This window comes from Pteropus alecto, unplaced genomic scaffold (genome assembly GCF_000325575.1).
Source record: "Pteropus alecto unplaced genomic scaffold, ASM32557v1 scaffold39, whole genome shotgun sequence".
NCBI lineage: Eukaryota > Metazoa > Chordata > Mammalia > Chiroptera > Pteropodidae > Pteropus > Pteropus alecto.
Window position 1 is genome coordinate 10,568,742 of NW_006443568.1, and position 18,723 is coordinate 10,587,464.

The window sequence follows — 18,723 nt, forward strand, 5'->3', positions numbered from 1 at the left end:
GTCTGGGCTCGCGCGCTGGGCCGGCGTCGCTGGGCTTTCCCGATGCGGCCAACGGCATAATTATGCTTACTTTACAAATAAATAGAGCAAGGGCCTAAGCTGTTCAATGGGTTGTCCAGAGTTACGGTGGTTAGGACTGGCGCTTTCTTTGGCAGATATTATTATTTAATTTATCATTATTTTTTTACAAGGCATCTGGGCCAAACTTTGGGGGGAGACCATGTTTCTTTCCTTAGTTCTCAGAGAGGGAAACAGAGGCACAGAACAAGAAAGGAATTTGTCTTAAGGATGTGCAATTGGAAGAAAATCAGTTCTGATCACCTACCATAGTCCCCTCAGAGTCAAGTGAAGCAAATTGAAGGTCAAAATCAAGGAGGCAGTGTTGTCAGGCATTCAGCACTTGGATCACGGGGGAAGGAAGAAAAATCAAAGTGTATAGAATATATCTAATCTCTGTTAGACTAAAGCTAAGGAAACGGGGTTGGATTTGGGCCGCAATCACTCTTTAACTGTTGATCCTGCATTATCAGAGAGATATGTCTAATGGGTCACTCCCTCTTGCTTCCTGCTCATTGCTTTTGTTGTTTCTGCTGCTTCCAATTTGGCTGCCCCTGCTCCCAACCTTGATCTAACCAAGTTTTTCCGTTTCATTAACTTAACATATTTATTGAGAGCCACTTCTTTTGTGAAGGTCACCCTAAGGACCACAGTAATCTTCTCTAAATTCCTCTAACACAGCAACTTCAGCAAAAATTGAGTTTTTAGGTCAAGAGTTGGGAAATTGCAGCATTCTGTACCCCTGTTTGGGGATCCATAATGCACATTAACACAAATGGCTCTGAGAGGTCCTAAAATAAAAAGGCTGCTTTAGCCTTCACCCAGAGTTTCCCTGAGATATCAGGCCCTGTGCTCTGGGCTTGCAAATCGACCTCTTCAGGGGCTCACAGCTAGAAAAAACAGATAAGCAAACAGCTAATTGTGATACAATTTTATACATGCACTCATAGAGGCATTTCGCAAGTGCTGACAAAGTGGAGGAAGAAGTGAGCAATTCTACCTAGAAAATTAAGGGAAGGCTTCGCAGTTCAGGATATTAGAGGATATTAGAGTAGGAGTTTTCTACATGGAGAATATGAGAAAGACCATTCCATAGAAATAATGGTGTATTTAGAGACGTATAGATATACCTTTGTGTTGGTCTTTGGCATAAGTATTAAATATTGTCTGAGTCTTCTTTTTCCCACCTGCAATACACCATTCAAACTGGGTTAAGCAACAGGGAAATTCGTTGACTCATGTAACAGAAAAGTCATGGGCTTCAGGCATGGCTGGATCCAGGGGCTTAAACTGCGACATCAGGATTTAGTCTGATCTCCATATCCTGCCCCTGTTTTCCTTTTTGTTGACTTTTCATTCTCAAGATGCCTTTCCCAATGAGATGGCAGAATGGCTGCTTATACCCTTACCAGCAGAAAGAGTTTCTTTTCCTTAGTGCTTTCAATAAAAGTCCTGGGACTGCTGCTTGTTGGTCTAACTTGGGTTACTTGTGTATTACTAAACCACTCTCTTGAGAAGGGGCATGACATATCTGACAGGCCAGAGCTGGGCCATGAGTTCACCTCTGGAACTAGGGTGAGGTCAGTAACTCTCAAATCTCATGGACTAAGAACTAGGGAGAGGTGGCTTCCTGTGCAAGGTATTTTCTGTTGATCCCCTCAAACCTACTCTCCACCCTTTTCCTTCCTGATTTGTGCCTCAGAAGGCTGACCAGCACGGACTGCCTCAGTGGGTTTCTTATCCTCTGGCTTACAATTGAATTTATCCAATAGAGTGCATCTGGGGGAGATCAGAGAGTAGGAGGAGGACGAAGTAAGGGTGTTATTCTGTAATCCCTTCTGTTCTAGGTCCCTGCAGTTTGGCTATGTACACCTACCGAGGCTTCTGTCAAGTGACTCGCTTCATACAGTTCTCTCTCCTAGTTCTGGTGGAGTCTTCCTTCTCTTGGCCTAGAGTATAGTAATGGCTTCTCTCTGTTGACAGCCTCAGAGCATCATACCATCATTCCTTCTTGTTTCCCTCAAGCTTGTCCACGCATTTGTAAATAACCTTTATCAAATTCTCCTTAGATTAACCTTCTGCTGGTTACATTCACCAAAGGCCATTCAAAGAAAGAGAAATGATAATGATGGTTACATTCACCAAAGGCCATTCAAAGAAAGAGAAATGATAATGAGCAGGCCACAGCATTAAGATAGCAATACTGGTTTGGTAGAACTATTGCAATAATGCAGATCGGAGATGATCGTGGCTAAGACAGGGATCATAGAGGAGGAAGAGGTGAAAGATAGTATGATCCTGGCTATGTTATAAGGGCAAAGTTAACAAAATTTACTGATGAATTATATGTAAGTTATGAGTATTAGAGAGGAGTTGAGGATGAAAGTATTTGGAAAACAGGTATGGAGCCTAGAAGTGAGCTCAGACCAGGCGTAGTGATTTGGGAGGGGGGCATAGTGGGTAGTTGAAATAATGGGCTCAGACAAGATGACCCAGGGAGAATGTGAGGAATAGAACACAAACAGGGCAAAGGGAAGAATCCAAACCATCAATCTTTACATGGTGGGCAGAGAAACAATTGCCACCTTGTATTCACCAACTGGTTTATGAGCAACTCCAGAACAAGGATGGAATCTTGCACATCTTTGCTCTTTACCATTGTGTCCAAGGTGCTGGACACGCAATGTGTAATAAGTCCTCGTTATAAATGAACTACACATTTCTAAGGCTCCCTCCCTCTCCTCCTCCTCATTGTGAGGTTTAAGTTACAGAGAGAAAAAGAGAGAAAGAAACTGATCCCCTGTGGCTCCATTCACTGAAAGCTGTGCCAAGGTTGATTAAGTATTTTGCTGTCCTGAAAAACTCAAGTAGAACCTGTCAGATGATGCTACAGATCTTGAGTAGCTTAGCTCTTGCCTTTCGGGAGAATTTCCAGACAGGTAATTTCATTTCATTTTTGTTATTCTTATTTGAGTAGATTTAAAAGTCAATACTTTAAGAAGTCCTTATTAAGGTTGTGCTATGGCAGTAAAGGAAGTGATCAGTGTGAGATCTCCATCTCACATTCATGCATTGCTGGTGGAATTTTAAAGGAGATAACCTTTTTTGGAAGCTGTTTGCCGGTTTATCACGCTCGATGTGCACCTACCCTATGACCCAGAAATTCTACTCCTAAGTATATATACTCAAGGGAAATTTGAGCAAATGTCTCCACCCACCCCCAAAAAAGGGTTTGTACAAGAATTCTCTTCACACCTTGATAGGTCCTATGTTCCTGCCTTTTCCCTGCTCCCCTTTTATCTATTGATCTTAACTTTGCAGTTTTTTTTCACTTGTTTCTCTCCCTTGCTGACATCTAATTAATAGTGACTTTCAATGTTTTATGATTTCCCTTTTTTACATTTACCACTTTAGTTTAATTGAAATTTATTTTAGTATAAAAACATGGACTAAACCTATAATTTAAATTCTTTTCCCAATGATTCTCACATTAATTATTTAAGACTCTAGTTTACCCACTGCTTTGTATATATAACTTAGTATATATAAAAACAATATATGTATATTTCTGGGTTATTTCTTCTGTATCATTGATCTAGCTCTTAATAGAAACTGTTTTGATCATTGTAGTTTTATTATCTGGAAGGGAATATCAGGGTTTCCTACTTTTCAGAAAAGTTTTACCAATGTATGCAGCCTCCTTCCCGCCTCCGCCTTTCCAGAACCCTTGAACTTCAGCAATGTATGAGAACACCATTCTCAGAGCCATACGTGTTTTATAGTTGTCTTTCAGCCATGGGAGATTGGTTCCAGGACCCCCGTGGATACCTAAATGTGCAGATGTTCAAGTCCCTTACATAAAATGGCATAGTAATTGTATATGACACCTGCACATCCTCCTGTATACTTTATATCATCTTTAGATTACTTATAATGCCTAAAACAATGTAAATGTTATGCAAACAATGTAAATATTATGTAAGTGACAAGAAAAAAAGTCTGTGCAATTTCAGTACAGACAGAACCATCTGAGGCTGGAACTATGTAGTATATGTCAGCAATAATGTAACATTTTTTCCCAAATATTTTGATCTGTGGTTGATTGAATCTGCCTATGCAGAACTCCAGGAATAAGAAGAGCCAACTGTAATTCAACGTCTTCCAAAAGCTACAAGCTCACATCCTGGTTGTGCTACTGACTAGTTGTTTAACCTCGAACAAATGTCACAAGCTTTAAGCCTGGTTTCTCTTCAGCCAAAGGGAAATAACAGTGGTACCTCCTTCATAAGATGTTTTTGAGGCTCAGACAAACTGTCTTTTGAAAGCTCCTAGAAAACTATTAAATCCTAGTAAAAATACAGATGATTAATTACTATTACATTTTTATAAAGAGGAGCATGTCTAAAAAACCCACTCCTGCATAATTTTGAGGATTGGGTGTGGAACAATGTCTTTCATTGGGTTCTGAAGCCTGGATGCTGTGTAAGATTTCATCTTGCCGTGTCTCTCTAAATCACAAAGAATCCGTTCCATGTGCCTGTGGACTCAGAGGATACTGAATAACTGCGGGTAGATCCAACAGCATCTGTGCAACTCCACACTGGAAGGAGATTCTCTCTAGATGTTGCAGTCTTTGGATTTGCTAGGAGGAGGTATTATTTCCTGATTAATTTGAGCTGCCGAGGGGTTGAGGAGGATAAGAGCTAGATGACCATAATCGGGAAGGAAGGGGTACAGAAGGAGCCAAGGAGAAAATGGAACATTAAAAATGGCCAGCTGCACGAATAGCCCAGGAATTCAGTGTTTTGATTTCCCTTTGATTATCAGTCAGGTTTTGATCAGGAGACAGAAATCACACAGTGATTTGAACAAGAAGAATGTAATATAAAGAACTGTTACCTAGATACTCTAAAGTTAGTAACTAGTAACTGAACAGGTAAAAAGAACCCTAACGGATCATGGAGTAGCAACTGCAGGAAGCAGCTACCATTTCTAGGATGAAAGGAACCAAGGAAAGAGGTTGTAATTATTAAACTTAGAAGATAAGAGGATATTCAGCCATAAATAGAAATGAGGTACAGGTACACGCTACAACTTGGATGAGCTGTGAAAACATGCTCAGTGAAAGAAACCAGGAGCACAAAGCCACATTTTGTATGATTCCATTCATACGAAAATCCAGAATAGAGAAATCTATAGAGACCGAAAGTAGATTAGTGGTTGCCAGGGGCTGGGAGGGTGGGATAGGGGGTATAGGGAGGTGACAGTTAAAAGGGTTTCTGTATTTTTTTTAACTTGGTAAAATATACATAAGTTACCATCTTAACCATTTTTAAGTGTACAGTTTAGTAGCATTAAGTACATATGCACTGATGTGCAACCATCACCACCATCTACCTCCAGAACTTTTTCCATCTTGCCAAATTGAAACTCTGAAACCAATAAAGAAACAAAACCTATGCCCCCACTCCACACCGCTGGCCCCTGGCAATAATCACTCTACTTTCCATCTTTGAATTTATCTATTCTAAGTGCCTCTTGTAAGTGGAATCATACAGTGTTTGTCCTCTTGTATCTGGCTTATTTCACTCATGTTGCAGCATATGTCAGCATTTCCTTCTTTTGAAGGCTGAATAATAGTCCATCGTGTGTATGTACCACATTGCTTATCCATGTATCTGTCGGTTGACACTTGAGTTGCTTCCATCTCTTGGCTATTGTGAATAACGCTGCTATGAACGTGGGTGTACAAATATGTTGGAGTCACTGCTTCCAATTTGTGTGTGTGAGTCACTGCTTCCAATTGTGTGTGTGTATCAAGAAGTGACATTTCTGGCTCATAGGATAATACTATTTTTAACTTTTTGAGAAACACCATACAGTTGTCCATAACGGCTGCATCATTTTACATTCCTACCAGCAGTACACAAAGGGTTCCAGTTTCTCCACATCCTTTGCCAACACTTACTTTCTTTTCAAGGTTTCTTTTTGAGGTGATGAAATGTTCTAAAATTGTGATGGTGATGATTGCACATATCCATGAATATACTAAAAACTAATGAATCGTATGCTTCAAATGAGTGAATTGTGTGGTGTGTGAATTATGTCAATAAAGCTATTGAGAGAGAGAGAGATAAGAGGAGGGGCCCCATGGAGCTGGCACCCAGCTCCGAGGAGAGGGTGCTGATGTCTTTAAGGGTGCGCCATGAAGCTGATGGTGTAAGAGTTGGAAAGAACTGTAAAGCCAGATTCAGCTGCTGCTGCTGTACTAGACTGAAGTGTGGCTGGGGTGATATGCATAGGAACAGGAAATAAATAGGGGGGAGGAACAGATTCAGCTGCTGCTGCTGTACTAGACTGAAGTGTGGCTGGGGTGATATGCACAGGAACAGGAAATAAATAGGGGAGAGGAAGTTCCTTCTTCCTCCTGCAGCCTCACAGTCTCCCTCACAGGCCCCTACTAGGGAGCAGCAGAAACATGGTTTGCAGAGTTCCAGGCCCAGCATCCCAAAGTTATCCCCTAGCAGGGTGGGTTTAGAGCTGAGAGAAAAGAGCTTAATGGCTTGTTATCTTAATCAGTTTTGGTGCTACAACAAAATACCATACACTGGATGGCTTATCAGCAACAGAAATTTATTTCTCAGCTCTGGAGGCTGGAAGTCCGAGATTATGCCACCAGCACGACTGGGTTCTGGTGAGCGAGTGCCCTCTGCCTGCTTTACCGCTGTCTTCTGATGTGTCCTCACAGGGTGTGGAGGGGAGCTAGCTAAGGCTTTGGCCTCTACTTACAAGGGCACTGATCTCATTCATGAAGACTCCACCCTCACGGCCTAATTACCTCCCAAAGGCCCCATCGCCTAATATCATTACATAAAGATTAGGGTTTCAACGTATGCATATTGGGGGGACACATTCAGTCCATGCCTTGCACACCTTGGCTTTGTCATCTCAGCGACTGTGTCTGCAAGGTCTTCAAAAGATACAAACTTGGAGATAAGGTTAAGCTTGTAAAAGTCCATTCACGAGTAAATGAGGTGCAAGTCTTTAGAAGAGTAATTCTCCTTCCTCCCTAAGGTGACCACAGGAGAGCCTCAAGACCCAAACGAAATGTAGGAAGCACTGAGGTCTTTGACTTTGGCCTTGGGGCTCTGTGCCTGTACTTATACTGCTCCCTAGCTTAAAGAAAATTAACATCAAGTAGCTGACATTACTGAGACTTTACCGTGTGCCAGGCATTGTTCTATATTCAGTCTTTACAACAACCTATGAGGGAGGCAGCATTATTATCCCATTTTCACAGGTGAGGAAACTGAGGCTTGGTGGGGTTATGTACTTTCCCAAGATCACGGAGAGTAAACTCCAGATTCTGCACTCTTAGCCCCGATGATGTGCTGCATCCCAGTGTCCTGCCTTGTGCTTCTCTTCATTAGTATTGGACAGGCCACGTGGCCTTCCTTCAACCAGGTAGCAGTATCACCAGAGATCTAGACGACATTTAAAATCCACCCAAGTGGTCAAACTAGAGATTGCGATATGTGGTTGTGCTACAACGTGTGGGCACTTGAGTGGATCTCAAATGCTACCAGCATTCACCTTGATGTTGCCAGTTGTCTGGAGGACTAGATTGATGTTATCTTCTTAAGTGGAGGGGTGCTTGGTAAAGACCTTAATAATTCTGAAGCAGGAAAAATCTACAATTTGAAATATTTTCTGACTTCTCGAGTGGAGGTGTGAGTTCTGGGAGGGCCCACTGAGTTGGGCTTTTTTTGAAGAAGCAGAAGTAAGTCAAGTTCTCGAGGAGAGACTTGATCATTCTGGGCCCAATGGGATCAATCAGGTCTGGATTTGCAGGTACTTTCAGATTCCTAGTGGAGAAAGGAAATGGGTTGTTGTCTGTGGTGGCCTACCTGGAGCCAGCTGGTGAGGCTCCAGCTTGTGAAGGGCTCCGGAGGTTATGTTTGGGCCTACGGGATCACAAGAAGTCATTGCCAGGGGCTATCGAGGGCCTGTCCCATGCTTTGGAGGGGGAGGCCAATAGTAAGGGTTGTTTCCTCTCTAGGACCAGAGTGTGCAAGGTGGGTATATCAGTTGGAGTCACCAGCAGGTGGCAGCTGACCTCACTGAGTGTTGGTCTCAAAGGGGCTGCTAGAGCAGAGGTCATGGCAGATGAGAAAGTCAGCGTGAAAAGCTCAAGAGTTGTTGCAGAGTGCACAGTACACTAGAAACCTCCCCTGATAATATCCTAAAAAAGCAGAAGATGGGGGTGGGAGAGAGAATGTCACATTGAAGGGGGTTAATTTCCAGCTCTTAGATACTCATGATATAATGATCTGGGTATAAAAAGGAAAAGTATTATTAGTCAAAGTCATGGTCTGCTGAGCCCTGCAAAGTATGAGTTAAAATTAAAATGCAAATTAGATAAACACATTTATCCAAGTGGGTCTTAGATCAAGCTGATGGCTTTGTGATTTGTCTTGAAGTGAATTGACTTAAGAACCCTGACATGTCTTGCTCTTATACTTCAAAAGTATCTCAAGGAGCTTTGAGCCTCTTCTGAATTTATAAGTCTTCAGTTTTTAAAATGGCAGCAGCAGCCTGAAAATGCCCACAGAATGGGGTCTGTTTTCTTTCCTTCTTTGAATCACTGTGGTTTATTTCAATCAGAATGGCTGTGGATTGCGGCTGCCATATTGGGCAGCATAAACATAGAACATTTTTATCATCACGGAAAGTTCTATTGGATAGAGCTGCTCTAGATAACTCTAGAAAGTATTAGCCAAACATAAGACTCAAACTCAACAGGTAACACGTGGGTTGTTTTAAAATTAAATACCACTTCATAATTTTATTTGCACTTACCACACACTTTTTTTTTTGAAAAATAATACATGCTACATTAGTCATGAAGTTAACAAAATATAAGCATCCACACAGAATATATTCTAAGGTGACTTCATTTACATAGCTTCTCAGAGAAACATACAGTAAATTCTTTTTGCCCATCAGCCAGTGTTGGACCAGATTTATAATTCACAAGGCTGCAGGGCGGAGGTTTCCCCTGGTGGACAACTTGTATCCACACAGCATCATCAGCTGGCTGGTTTCCACCAGCAAAGTAATGGAGGTGTCAGTCCTCCCTTCCCTACCCACCATTCAATTCCACGCTGAAAAACCTCCACATGATCTGAATCTAAATGTGATGGCATCATTACACCTGCAGCTTCACAGAAGGGGTGGGTGGAAGGGGCTGCTGAGCTCTCGTCAAAACTCACAGGCATCAGTCTACAAAGAACTGGTTCTAATGTCTGATGAGGGAACCCAGAAGCCCAGACAAGGGGGTGGGGTGGGGAGAGGAAGACCATAGAACAACTGAAAAATTCAAACCTAAGTTTAACTTCCTGTCTGCTGGGAAGAAGGTGGAGGTGTGATATTTGATGTTGCTTGAAACATTCAAGAAGGCTTGGGGATGTCACAGCCATGAGGAAAAATAAAATCAGAGCTGAGTGGAAAGTTGATGTCCTCCTCCTCTGAACAACAGCAAACTGAATTTTAATCCCTCTTTTGTGTTCTGTTCTTGCAGGCTTGCATCCTGACTGTAAAAAGTGACATTTATTACCCCTTCAGATCCTTCCTCCACACTGCTTAAGGCCCTCATTCCAATCAGTGCTGACCCTGCCGTTCTCTTCCCGGTGAATCATCGATGGCTCCCATGCCCTCGAAGATACACTTTAAACTCCTTCGCCAGGCATTCAGGGCCCTCTGTGATTTGGTTTCCACCCCCTTCTCTGGCTCTCCTTTCCTTGCCACCTCCCTCTCCCTATGTCTGTGCCTTTGCAAATGCTGGCCCCTCTGCCTGGGGGGTGAGCACCCTACTCTCCATGCTTTGCCCAAATCTTAGCTAGATTTGCCACCCAGCAATGAATAGTATCAAAAACATGTCCATTTTGAATACCCATTCTGGGCCCAGGGCCTGACCTTTAGCAGGGGCTCTGTAACTGTCACTTTCTATGGTTTGCTACTGCACTCAGCCTGTCCTGCCAGTTTCTTGAGTATTTTTGTGTCTCCCACTGCTGGCCTGGAGGGCAGGAACCATTCTTATTCTTTCTGCCCTCACCATCCGAATGCTTAACAAATATCGAATGCCTCATAAATATTGTTGAATTGGGTGATATCAGTCCTAAAGGGAAAAAGGTCATTCATTGCTGCCCTCTTAGGCATGTAAAACACAACACAGAAGTGGTTAAGACACAATACAGAGTGGTTACCACAGGCAACAGTCAGTTTTTGCAGTCAAGGTACTAAATCAGAATTAAGCACAATCCATAAAGGTTAATGATCTATCAACACTGGTCTATTAACACTGTTATCTTGCCTATTATTTAAAGGCCAAAGAGGGAAGCAGAAAGTGTAGCTCTAAGTAGTAATCAATGAGTGGAGAAATGCTGGATCCTAGGGAGATTCTTTGACCTGCTCAGTGAACCCCAGGGAGGAAACAAGGAATGCTCATTCCAATTTTCCAGTAGGAGTGTATCAGTCCCCAGGGGTTTTAGCAGACCATCTCTCAGTTAGTAGGCTTTCAGGATGTGTTGTCCTTGGATTACTTGCATCGGAATCACCTGTGCTGTCAGTTATGACTGCAGACTCTTGGGACCCACCCCAGTCCCTCTTAATCAGAGTATTTGTGGTGGGGGTATGGGAAATCTGCATTTTAAACAAACACTATAGGGGAGCCTTATGCTCATTAAAGTTTGCAAACCTTTACCTGCCATTCTCAAAAGTATACAAAGTGGACAGGTAGTCTAGGGGAAGGCTATTTGCAGCCAGAAAGGAGGTGGCAGTCCCGTTTCTGAGAATGCTGTGTCTCCTAGATGTATGTGCATGGGATGACGACCCAAAGTGTCTCTATCACTCCGAGAAAATTAACCAATAATTCAAGCTTGGTTTGTCGATCTACAAAGGAGAGGATGGAGGGGAGGTGAGTGAGGCTGTCTCTGAAATGAATACCCCCAATCTTCCCAGAGGGCACTGGTGTGCAGAATACATGTGAAACAGCCAGATTTTGTCTATCCTTTTATAAGTGATGAATCACCTTTTTAAAGATGGAAATGGGTCTACGGCCATGCTACCCAGAACAAGCCCGATCCCAACTGATCTCGGAAGCTTTGCAGGGTCGGGCCTGCTTAATACTTGGATGGGAGATTACCTAGGAAGACCAGGTGCTATAAGCGTAAAAAATTAAAAAATAAGAGATTGTAAGCTGACAATCTGTGAGGTCAACCAAGGGTTGCCTCTCCTAAAAAAAAAAAAAAAAGATGGAAAGGGATTCTTCCTCCTTTATGGGCTGAAGTATCATCACTCTGCTCTTGTCTTTATCCTCCCCCTTCTCTTAACTTCCCAGTTCCATTGGTAGGGAGAAAAGCAATCAAGTAGTTCACAGAACCAAAAACAAGTTTTCGGAGCAGATCCAATATAAACACATGGAGCACGTTTTCACAGGAAGAGCACAGACAGTGCGAAGGCAGAAGTGCATTTCCTATAAGCTAGTGGTGATAGAACGTTCCGCCCCGGGCTGGACCACTAGGCCAGGTGAAGGCGACACAAGCATTATTGTAAATAGAGAACCACGAGTGAGATGGGTAGAGATCAGGCCTGCACGTGAGGCGGGGGGAAGCCTAGACTTACCAGGTCTCCAGTCTTTTACCGGATTTGGAAAGAAAGAGCAGAATCTCTGCCTTCCTTTAGCTTTGAAGAGCGTGGGCCACCTTTAGTCATTGAATGAGGAAGCCCAGTTACCATCCTCAAGGATGAGAAAGGCTTTCCCAGTCTGGCTGGGCTAACCTAGGCAGAGGCTGAATTCCCTAACGCCTGCCTAGAATCCTGCTTTCACCACCCCGCCCCCTACCCTCAACATCTGAAATTTCTGAGACCAAGATAACAGATGATTTTCCAGAGACTAAGCCTTTTCAAGATCCCCATCCAAAGAGTTCTCGGTTTAAAAAAACAAGACTTGAAAGGTAAGTTTTAGAATTAAGGGTTGAACCACTGTCAGCACGGCTTGAGCAGTTATATTTGGAGGGAAGGTGAGTGTGGCCTTCAAGGTGGGCTCATTCCTTCTTGGTGTGTTCCAGGACACGGTAGGGAACCCCAGAGGCACTTCTGGAGCTGTGTTCTTCTTGCATGACGGGCAACGTGGCAGGAGCGTAGATCTCAGAAATGTTGTCGTTGTTTTCCAGGGCCCCATAGGAAAAAGAAGCTTTGAGGTCAGGCTGGACTGCCATCCCTTTGTCATGCATGTTCTGCATACCTGAAATGAAATCCATTTTCCCCAAATCATTATGTGGTGAGGGGGCCAGAGGAGGCTGCACCTTCCTCTATCCTGCCACAGACTAATTATCCTGCTCGAGAGCTAATCATGTGCATTGTCAATTTCCTGAATGCTTTAGATTGAAAAAAGGACAGCCATAAATATATCCTAGAAACATTACGGTTGCTAAGCAACAAGGGGTGAATCTTTGGTAAATATGCACACAGACCAGCCACTGTCAAGAGAAACCATGGGTTGGCCTAGAATGAGGTGGGGATGTCTGTTTGGGCCACAGGGGGTGTGGAACCAGTGCTGTGCTTTGAACATGGTCGATGCTGTTACTTTTCTGGGAGTTAAATCAGGATCCAGAATACTGTTGAGAGAAGAGGGTAACTTTTGTGTCATGGACACGTGATGGTGACAGATGTATCACGCTGCTCAGAGGGAGAGCTTTGACTTAAACATTAACAACCCTGATCTACATACAGGGTAAGGTGTGATTTCGCTCACTACTTCCGGGTACATTGATGTTGGATTTCTATTTAAATATGAGAGGAAAGACTTTAGTCATTCATTCTTTTAACCTTATTCTCCAACTCCCCTAGACAGCTGGGACCTGGTCTTCTCTGAGGCCAACTCTCTGGTAGGGAATTAAGACTCTTCAGATTCTCTTGGCCCCAGGCTGAGTCATAAGAAATTGAATGCAAAGTGTCTTCCGTGAAACTACTAGGATAATAACAGCTGACATGTGACTGCTTAATATGCCCTAGGCACTGGGCTAAGTGCTTTAAATAATAAGAGTAACAACAGCAGCAGTAATGGTAATAGCTAATGTGTACTGAATGTTTAGTTGGTGGCAGACACGGCTCTAAACAGTTATAAAGTTTTATCTCATTTGATCCTCACAACTACTGATAAGGAAAATGAGGCAGTCGGAGGTCACAACGCTAGTAAGTGGCAGTGCCAGGACTCCAACTCAGGTGGTTTAAACTCCGAAGCCCAAGCTCTTTACCAGACTGCCATGTGGACCTCCCTAAAACTCTGTGACAGAGATATGCTACTATCTTAATTTTCTGGATAAGAAACAGAGAGGTGAAATAACTTGGCCAAGGTCACAGTGAATGACAGACAGAGCTGGGATCTGACGCCAAACCCCACACTCTTATTCACTCTGCAAACGAGTTGGAAAGACCTAGTTTGTGGAAGGCCCTTTGCTCCCACGTTGCACAAGCCTTAGCCGGTGGTCATTTGAAGAGTCTGTGGTTTGGATTTCGGGGGTTGCATCGGGGGGAATAGGGGATGCCTATTCATTCTTCAGGGAAGAGAGTTGGCTTACCAGGCAGTTTAGCTTTCGGATTCTGTCAATGCTCTCTAGCCAAAAATCATTAGGAACACACCCATAATACACCTATAGTCTAACAAATTTGGGGTTATTGACTCATTGCAATGAGGGAGATGGACACCATGGGGGTACCGTGGGGTATTTCAGTAAGAAGGTATGAGAAAGGACTTATTATTTGGGTTTGTGTTAGGTGATTTTGGGGAAGGTTTAAGGAAGAAGGGCTTGGCTTTTTGGGTTAGATGCTGTCAGGAAGTAGGGATAATTCGATAGTTAGAGATCTTAACAATTCTTATCTAGTAGGAGAGGAGACCAGATTAAGGCTTAAAGCGTGATTGGTCAAGAGGAGCAGTCACTCGTGTTAGGGAGATGGTTGATCCTTCTCATGTGTGGACAATGGTCATGTGTTGTGTGTGTTCAGACATAGCAGTGGAGTGGTTCTGTTTGCATCTTGATCCATCAGGGTCACCGAGTAGCTTTGTCTGGTGTGGATGTCCTATGAAATTGTTTATGTTCAGTCAGGGAACACCAAGGCCCAGCTCCCAGCTTTCAAGAACTGCTTTTCTCTTTCTCCTTTTTAAAGAAGTCTTTCAGGTGCTAGAATTATTCAAAGCCTCTCCAAGTTGTGACATGTATTAAATTTTTGGAATCTGAATGCCTCTTGAACAGTAGCTACTGGTCGGTTGTAAAGATATCAGTCTACGTAGACCAAAGGCAAGGTCCTGATGCCAACCAGGACACCAAATAGCTAAAAAAGCCACTCTGTTTAAGTGGTTTTATTCTTCATGTTCTACCTGGCATCAGATCAAACAAGTGTTTGAAATTTTCAAAGTTTTTCTAAAACAAAAGGGAAGTGAAACCAAATTTAACCAGGCATCTACCACGTCCCAGACACAGCACAAGGGGCCTTTCACATGTTATCTCCCTACCTTGAAAGGAGTCTAATTTTATAAGTGAGGTGTCAGAGGCCTTGGGAGATCCAGGCCCGAGGTCACAGAGTGGGTAGGGGGCATAGCTGGGATTTGAATCCAGGTCATCTGAACTCCAAGCCCGTGTTCTTCATTGCACAGAACACATGCCTACTCAGAAGTGTCCTGACCTGCCACAGCAATAGGGCAGGGTCTCCTTTCTTCAACATTTGACTTCCCACCGATCATGAGGTACAAATAGGAAGTGAGAGCCATATTCACAAACAGATCCAGAATGTTAATATCTAGGATTACCTTAGGTTACCTTCTATTTTCTACCAGAAAATACATCTGTATATATGCATATACCAACACTTATATATACACATACACAATTTATCAACACACAAACACACAGGTACATACACATACTTGCACACACACAGAGTTGACACCTCACCTATCTGGAATTCAGCTATCCAGCGCCCTCATCTATCCGGAACACAGCCGAGGACAAGGAAGTAAGCAAAAAAGGCATCTGAGCAGCCAGGTTAGATGTTTAAAAAGTCCATGCACTAAAGCTCATGCACTTAACTCCTAGGAGAAATCTTAAGGCCCCAGCTTAGAGCTTATTTAATTTTACACACAAATTAGAACGAGTTGGGTCAAATGAGAAGACTGACATGGAGTTGCTATGCTGGTAACAGCAGGAGTTGCAGGCAGGCAATGGCAAGAATGACAGACAAGAGCTAAACAGCAAGACATGAGGGAATAATATAAAAGGAGACACATCAACCCTGGGGTCATTTGAGGTAGGGACACATCAGTCAGCCCTGAAAACACACCTACATCACAGAGTTCCTTATTAAGCAGCACCCTATGCCATCGATATGATTCTATTTGGTTCATTAGACTCTTAATGAAGGTGGGGCGGGGGGAGATTATATTTTGGAGAGTTCCATCTTATAGATCTAAAATAAAAATTGTGAGTTAAAGAGTGAAAGCTAGTGATCACTGGCAACCCAGAGAATTTAGGTCAGCAAACCTAGAGTCTTAACTTTTCTAATCTGGATCCCTTGAGGCTGGCCAAGCTCGCGCCAGCTCTGTGCTGATTCACACCTTCATGCTACTGTCATGTCTTAAGGGCGTCTGAGATTGTGTTTTTTAGTGTGAACTCTTAGCTCCCTGGGAAATTAGGCTTTCCAGAACAATTTACACTCTAGTATTTCAATTTCATTCATCCTATTTTCCTTCTCTTCTGTGATCATTCCATTCCAACTAGATAAGTGGGATTTTCCTTTTGCAGGCCTGAAGCCTGGGGCTGTAGATCATAATTAAATTCAGTGTGAACCAGGACTGTCTTTAAAAGATCCCCAAATAGACATGAGAACTGGCCAGATGTGCTCAAAACCAACTGAGGCCCCTCAGCCATTGCCCTCTTTTGCACGACAAGATGAGAGAGAGAAAAAGAGAGAAAGAGAGAGAGAGAGAGAGAGAGAGAGAGAGAGAGAGAGAGAGAGAGACTTTAACGACACAGTACATCTCTTCCCTGTATTAAATCCAGTGGCCGGTTGTCTCTTTTTAAACAAGAAGTAGTAGTCATTCTATATGGATGAGCTGGCCAGCTGGAGACAAGGAATTTTAACGTTACCTGGCATGGCATCCATGGAAATATAGGGCTCAAATGGAATGGCTTTCTTCCTGTTACGTGTGATTAAGAAGACGCCTAAGAATGCGATGAGGCACCTGAGGAACAAAGACAGGAGAGGAATCAGGCCAGAGCGAGGCTGGGAGGGATACTTTCCAACCCAGGTAATAGGACAAAGGTAAAGCGAAGGTTGAGGGCTGTGGAGGGGGCTTTCTGCTAAGCAGCCTGGAGAAGCTGCTGGGCCTGAGATCAGCAGGGAGCAGATATGAGATGAATAATAACACCCCGTGCAGCCCCATACACCCTACACTCTACATGAGCCTTAATCAAAATAAATTAGACTCTCCTGGGGAAAACTCTCATGGTTTTCCACTTCCAATTAGCCTGTATCTCAGAACCTTGCCTTTAAGAATGTCTTTTTTTTTTTAAATTGGAAAAGTTCTTTATGGCCTAAATTCAATCAATACAGGAGTAGAGAAAGTAAAAATTGGAAATTTCCCGTACTTCCCCAGTCCTACGCCCCCTCTTTTTTTTTTTCTTTTCTCTAAGGCTTAGATAAACAAGCACACTTTCTAAAAACTGAGGTAGAATGTTCATGCAGTAAAATGCATAAACCCTAACTATAGAGTGCCATGGATTTTCCCTGTGTATACACGTGTGCAATCATCACCAGGTCAACAGAGAAGACATTTCATCCCCTGTGCCCATCCCAATTCGTGCAACCCGTCCCCAGAGGAAACCCATGCTTCTGACTTCTTTCACCACAGATTCAATTTGCCGGTTCCTGAACTTCTTGTAAGTTAAATCGTAGCATGGATGACTCTTTTCTGTCTGGTTTCTTTCACCCGACAAATGTTTTTCAGATTTATCCACTTTATTGTGTATATTAGTAGTGCATTATTTTTAACTGGTGCATTGAATCCATTGTCTGAATATACTACCATTTGCTTTCCTCTCTCCTGCTGACAGACATTTGTGCTATACATCCAATTTGCGTGTATTCTAAGTAAAGCTACTATAAACATCCGTGCACAAGTCATTTTGTCAATATACGTACTCATTTCCTTTGGGTATATATCTAGAGGTGGAGTTGCTGGGTCTTAGTGTCGACATAAAAAAAGAGTAACTTTTCCCATCTAAAGTATCTAGACGTGATTCTATAGACTGGCCTCGATTTTTCAAAATGGCAAAATGGTACTTATTATACAGATATACTATAATTTATTTAACCTGTGTTTTACTTTTGGGCATTGAGGTTGCTTCCAATTATTTGCTTACACGATTAATTTTAAAATTAATAAATAGCCTTATACACATGTCTCTGTGTCCCGTTTCAATTATTGTTCCAAGATAAATGATAGGAAATGAAATGCATCCAAGAGGATGCTTATTTAAAACATTTCAATTATTTTTCCAAGATAAATGAAATGCATCCAAGAGGATGCTTATTTAAAACTTTTATGGCCAAATTGTCTTCTCGCATTAAAGAACTTCTCACAGTAAGGCAGAGTGTGGTCTCATTCTCTTGCCAACAGGGAATATTATCAATTCTGTTAGTTTTTGCAAAATGATGGTATCTCCTGTAGGTTCAAAATGCATTTCTTTGTTCAGAGGTGAGGCTGAGAGCCCTTTCATGTGTTAAAAGGTGATTTTTAGAAATGACGAGGAGATTAAAGAACAAGGAGAAGAAAGGGGAAGGCGATAAAGCCTTTTGGGGAGTCAAGCGCTCACCTCTGGGGACGAAATGCCCAATCCCAGCTGCTCCGCTGACTCTGAAGGATGGCCTGAGAAGCTGAAGCAGTAATGCGGGGTAAGAGGCAAACGGCCAGGAATTCTACACCCACTGCTCTGGGGCCAGACAGAGGGTCGGAACTCACCCCAGTGCAAACATGCAGATGTGCAGTGCGTCCTCCCCTAGGAAATCCAGGTAAAATATTGCGCCTGCAGCAAATAACAGAAAACACAATGAGCGATTTTCAAATCACCTACTTGCCTGTCTGTCTGGGACGGAGCTAAGCTCTCTTCCCTGCAGGAAACCAAAAGTGATCAAAAAACACTATGGCTTCCCACAAAAGCCATTTTGGGGCATAGGTTGTCTTCTTTCTCCCTCTTCTAGGCCCCTCTTATTTCCATTTTTTTTTCTCAACTTTTTATGTTGAGATAGTAAATAGTATCGAGTTCCCATGTACCCAGCCTCCTCCCAATGAAACAATACTGTGTACTAAACTACAGCCCATATTTACCAGTTTTTACACACCCTTTTCCCTATATTTCTTAATATGGATAAACAAGGCTTTGTGTTTAAGCTGTCAGAGTTTTCTAACCTAATGTGGCCAGCAGATGTCAAGCCTGCAGGTCCACTCCTGCGGCATGGGACTGACCTGGGTCTGCCACCCTCACCCAGCAGCCAGTACCAGTCTGGACTCATTTCACAACCATGAGCTTCATGCCGTATTCCTGGGCTCCT

At 42.9% G+C, this 18,723-nt stretch overlaps 1 protein-coding gene across 5 annotated transcripts in view; it reads right to left on the reverse strand.

The window, feature by feature from the left end:
• Positions 1-12,064: 12,064 nt before the first annotated feature.
• NIPAL3 (NIPA like domain containing 3) overlaps positions 12,065-18,723 on the reverse strand; it is a 41,930-nt gene continuing 35,271 nt past the window's right edge. For all 5 annotated transcript variants that reach the window (XM_015598779.2, XM_015598780.2, XM_025041452.1 and 2 more), the window contains 3 exons: positions 18,134-18,197; positions 16,260-16,354; positions 12,065-12,361 (listed from right to left, as the gene is read on the reverse strand). In XM_015598779.2, coding sequence (XP_015454265.1) covers positions 12,162-12,361; positions 16,260-16,354; positions 18,134-18,197 — 359 coding nt within the window. In that variant the 3' untranslated portion in view covers positions 12,065-12,161. The remainder of the gene's footprint in view (positions 12,362-16,259; positions 16,355-18,133; positions 18,198-18,723) is intronic.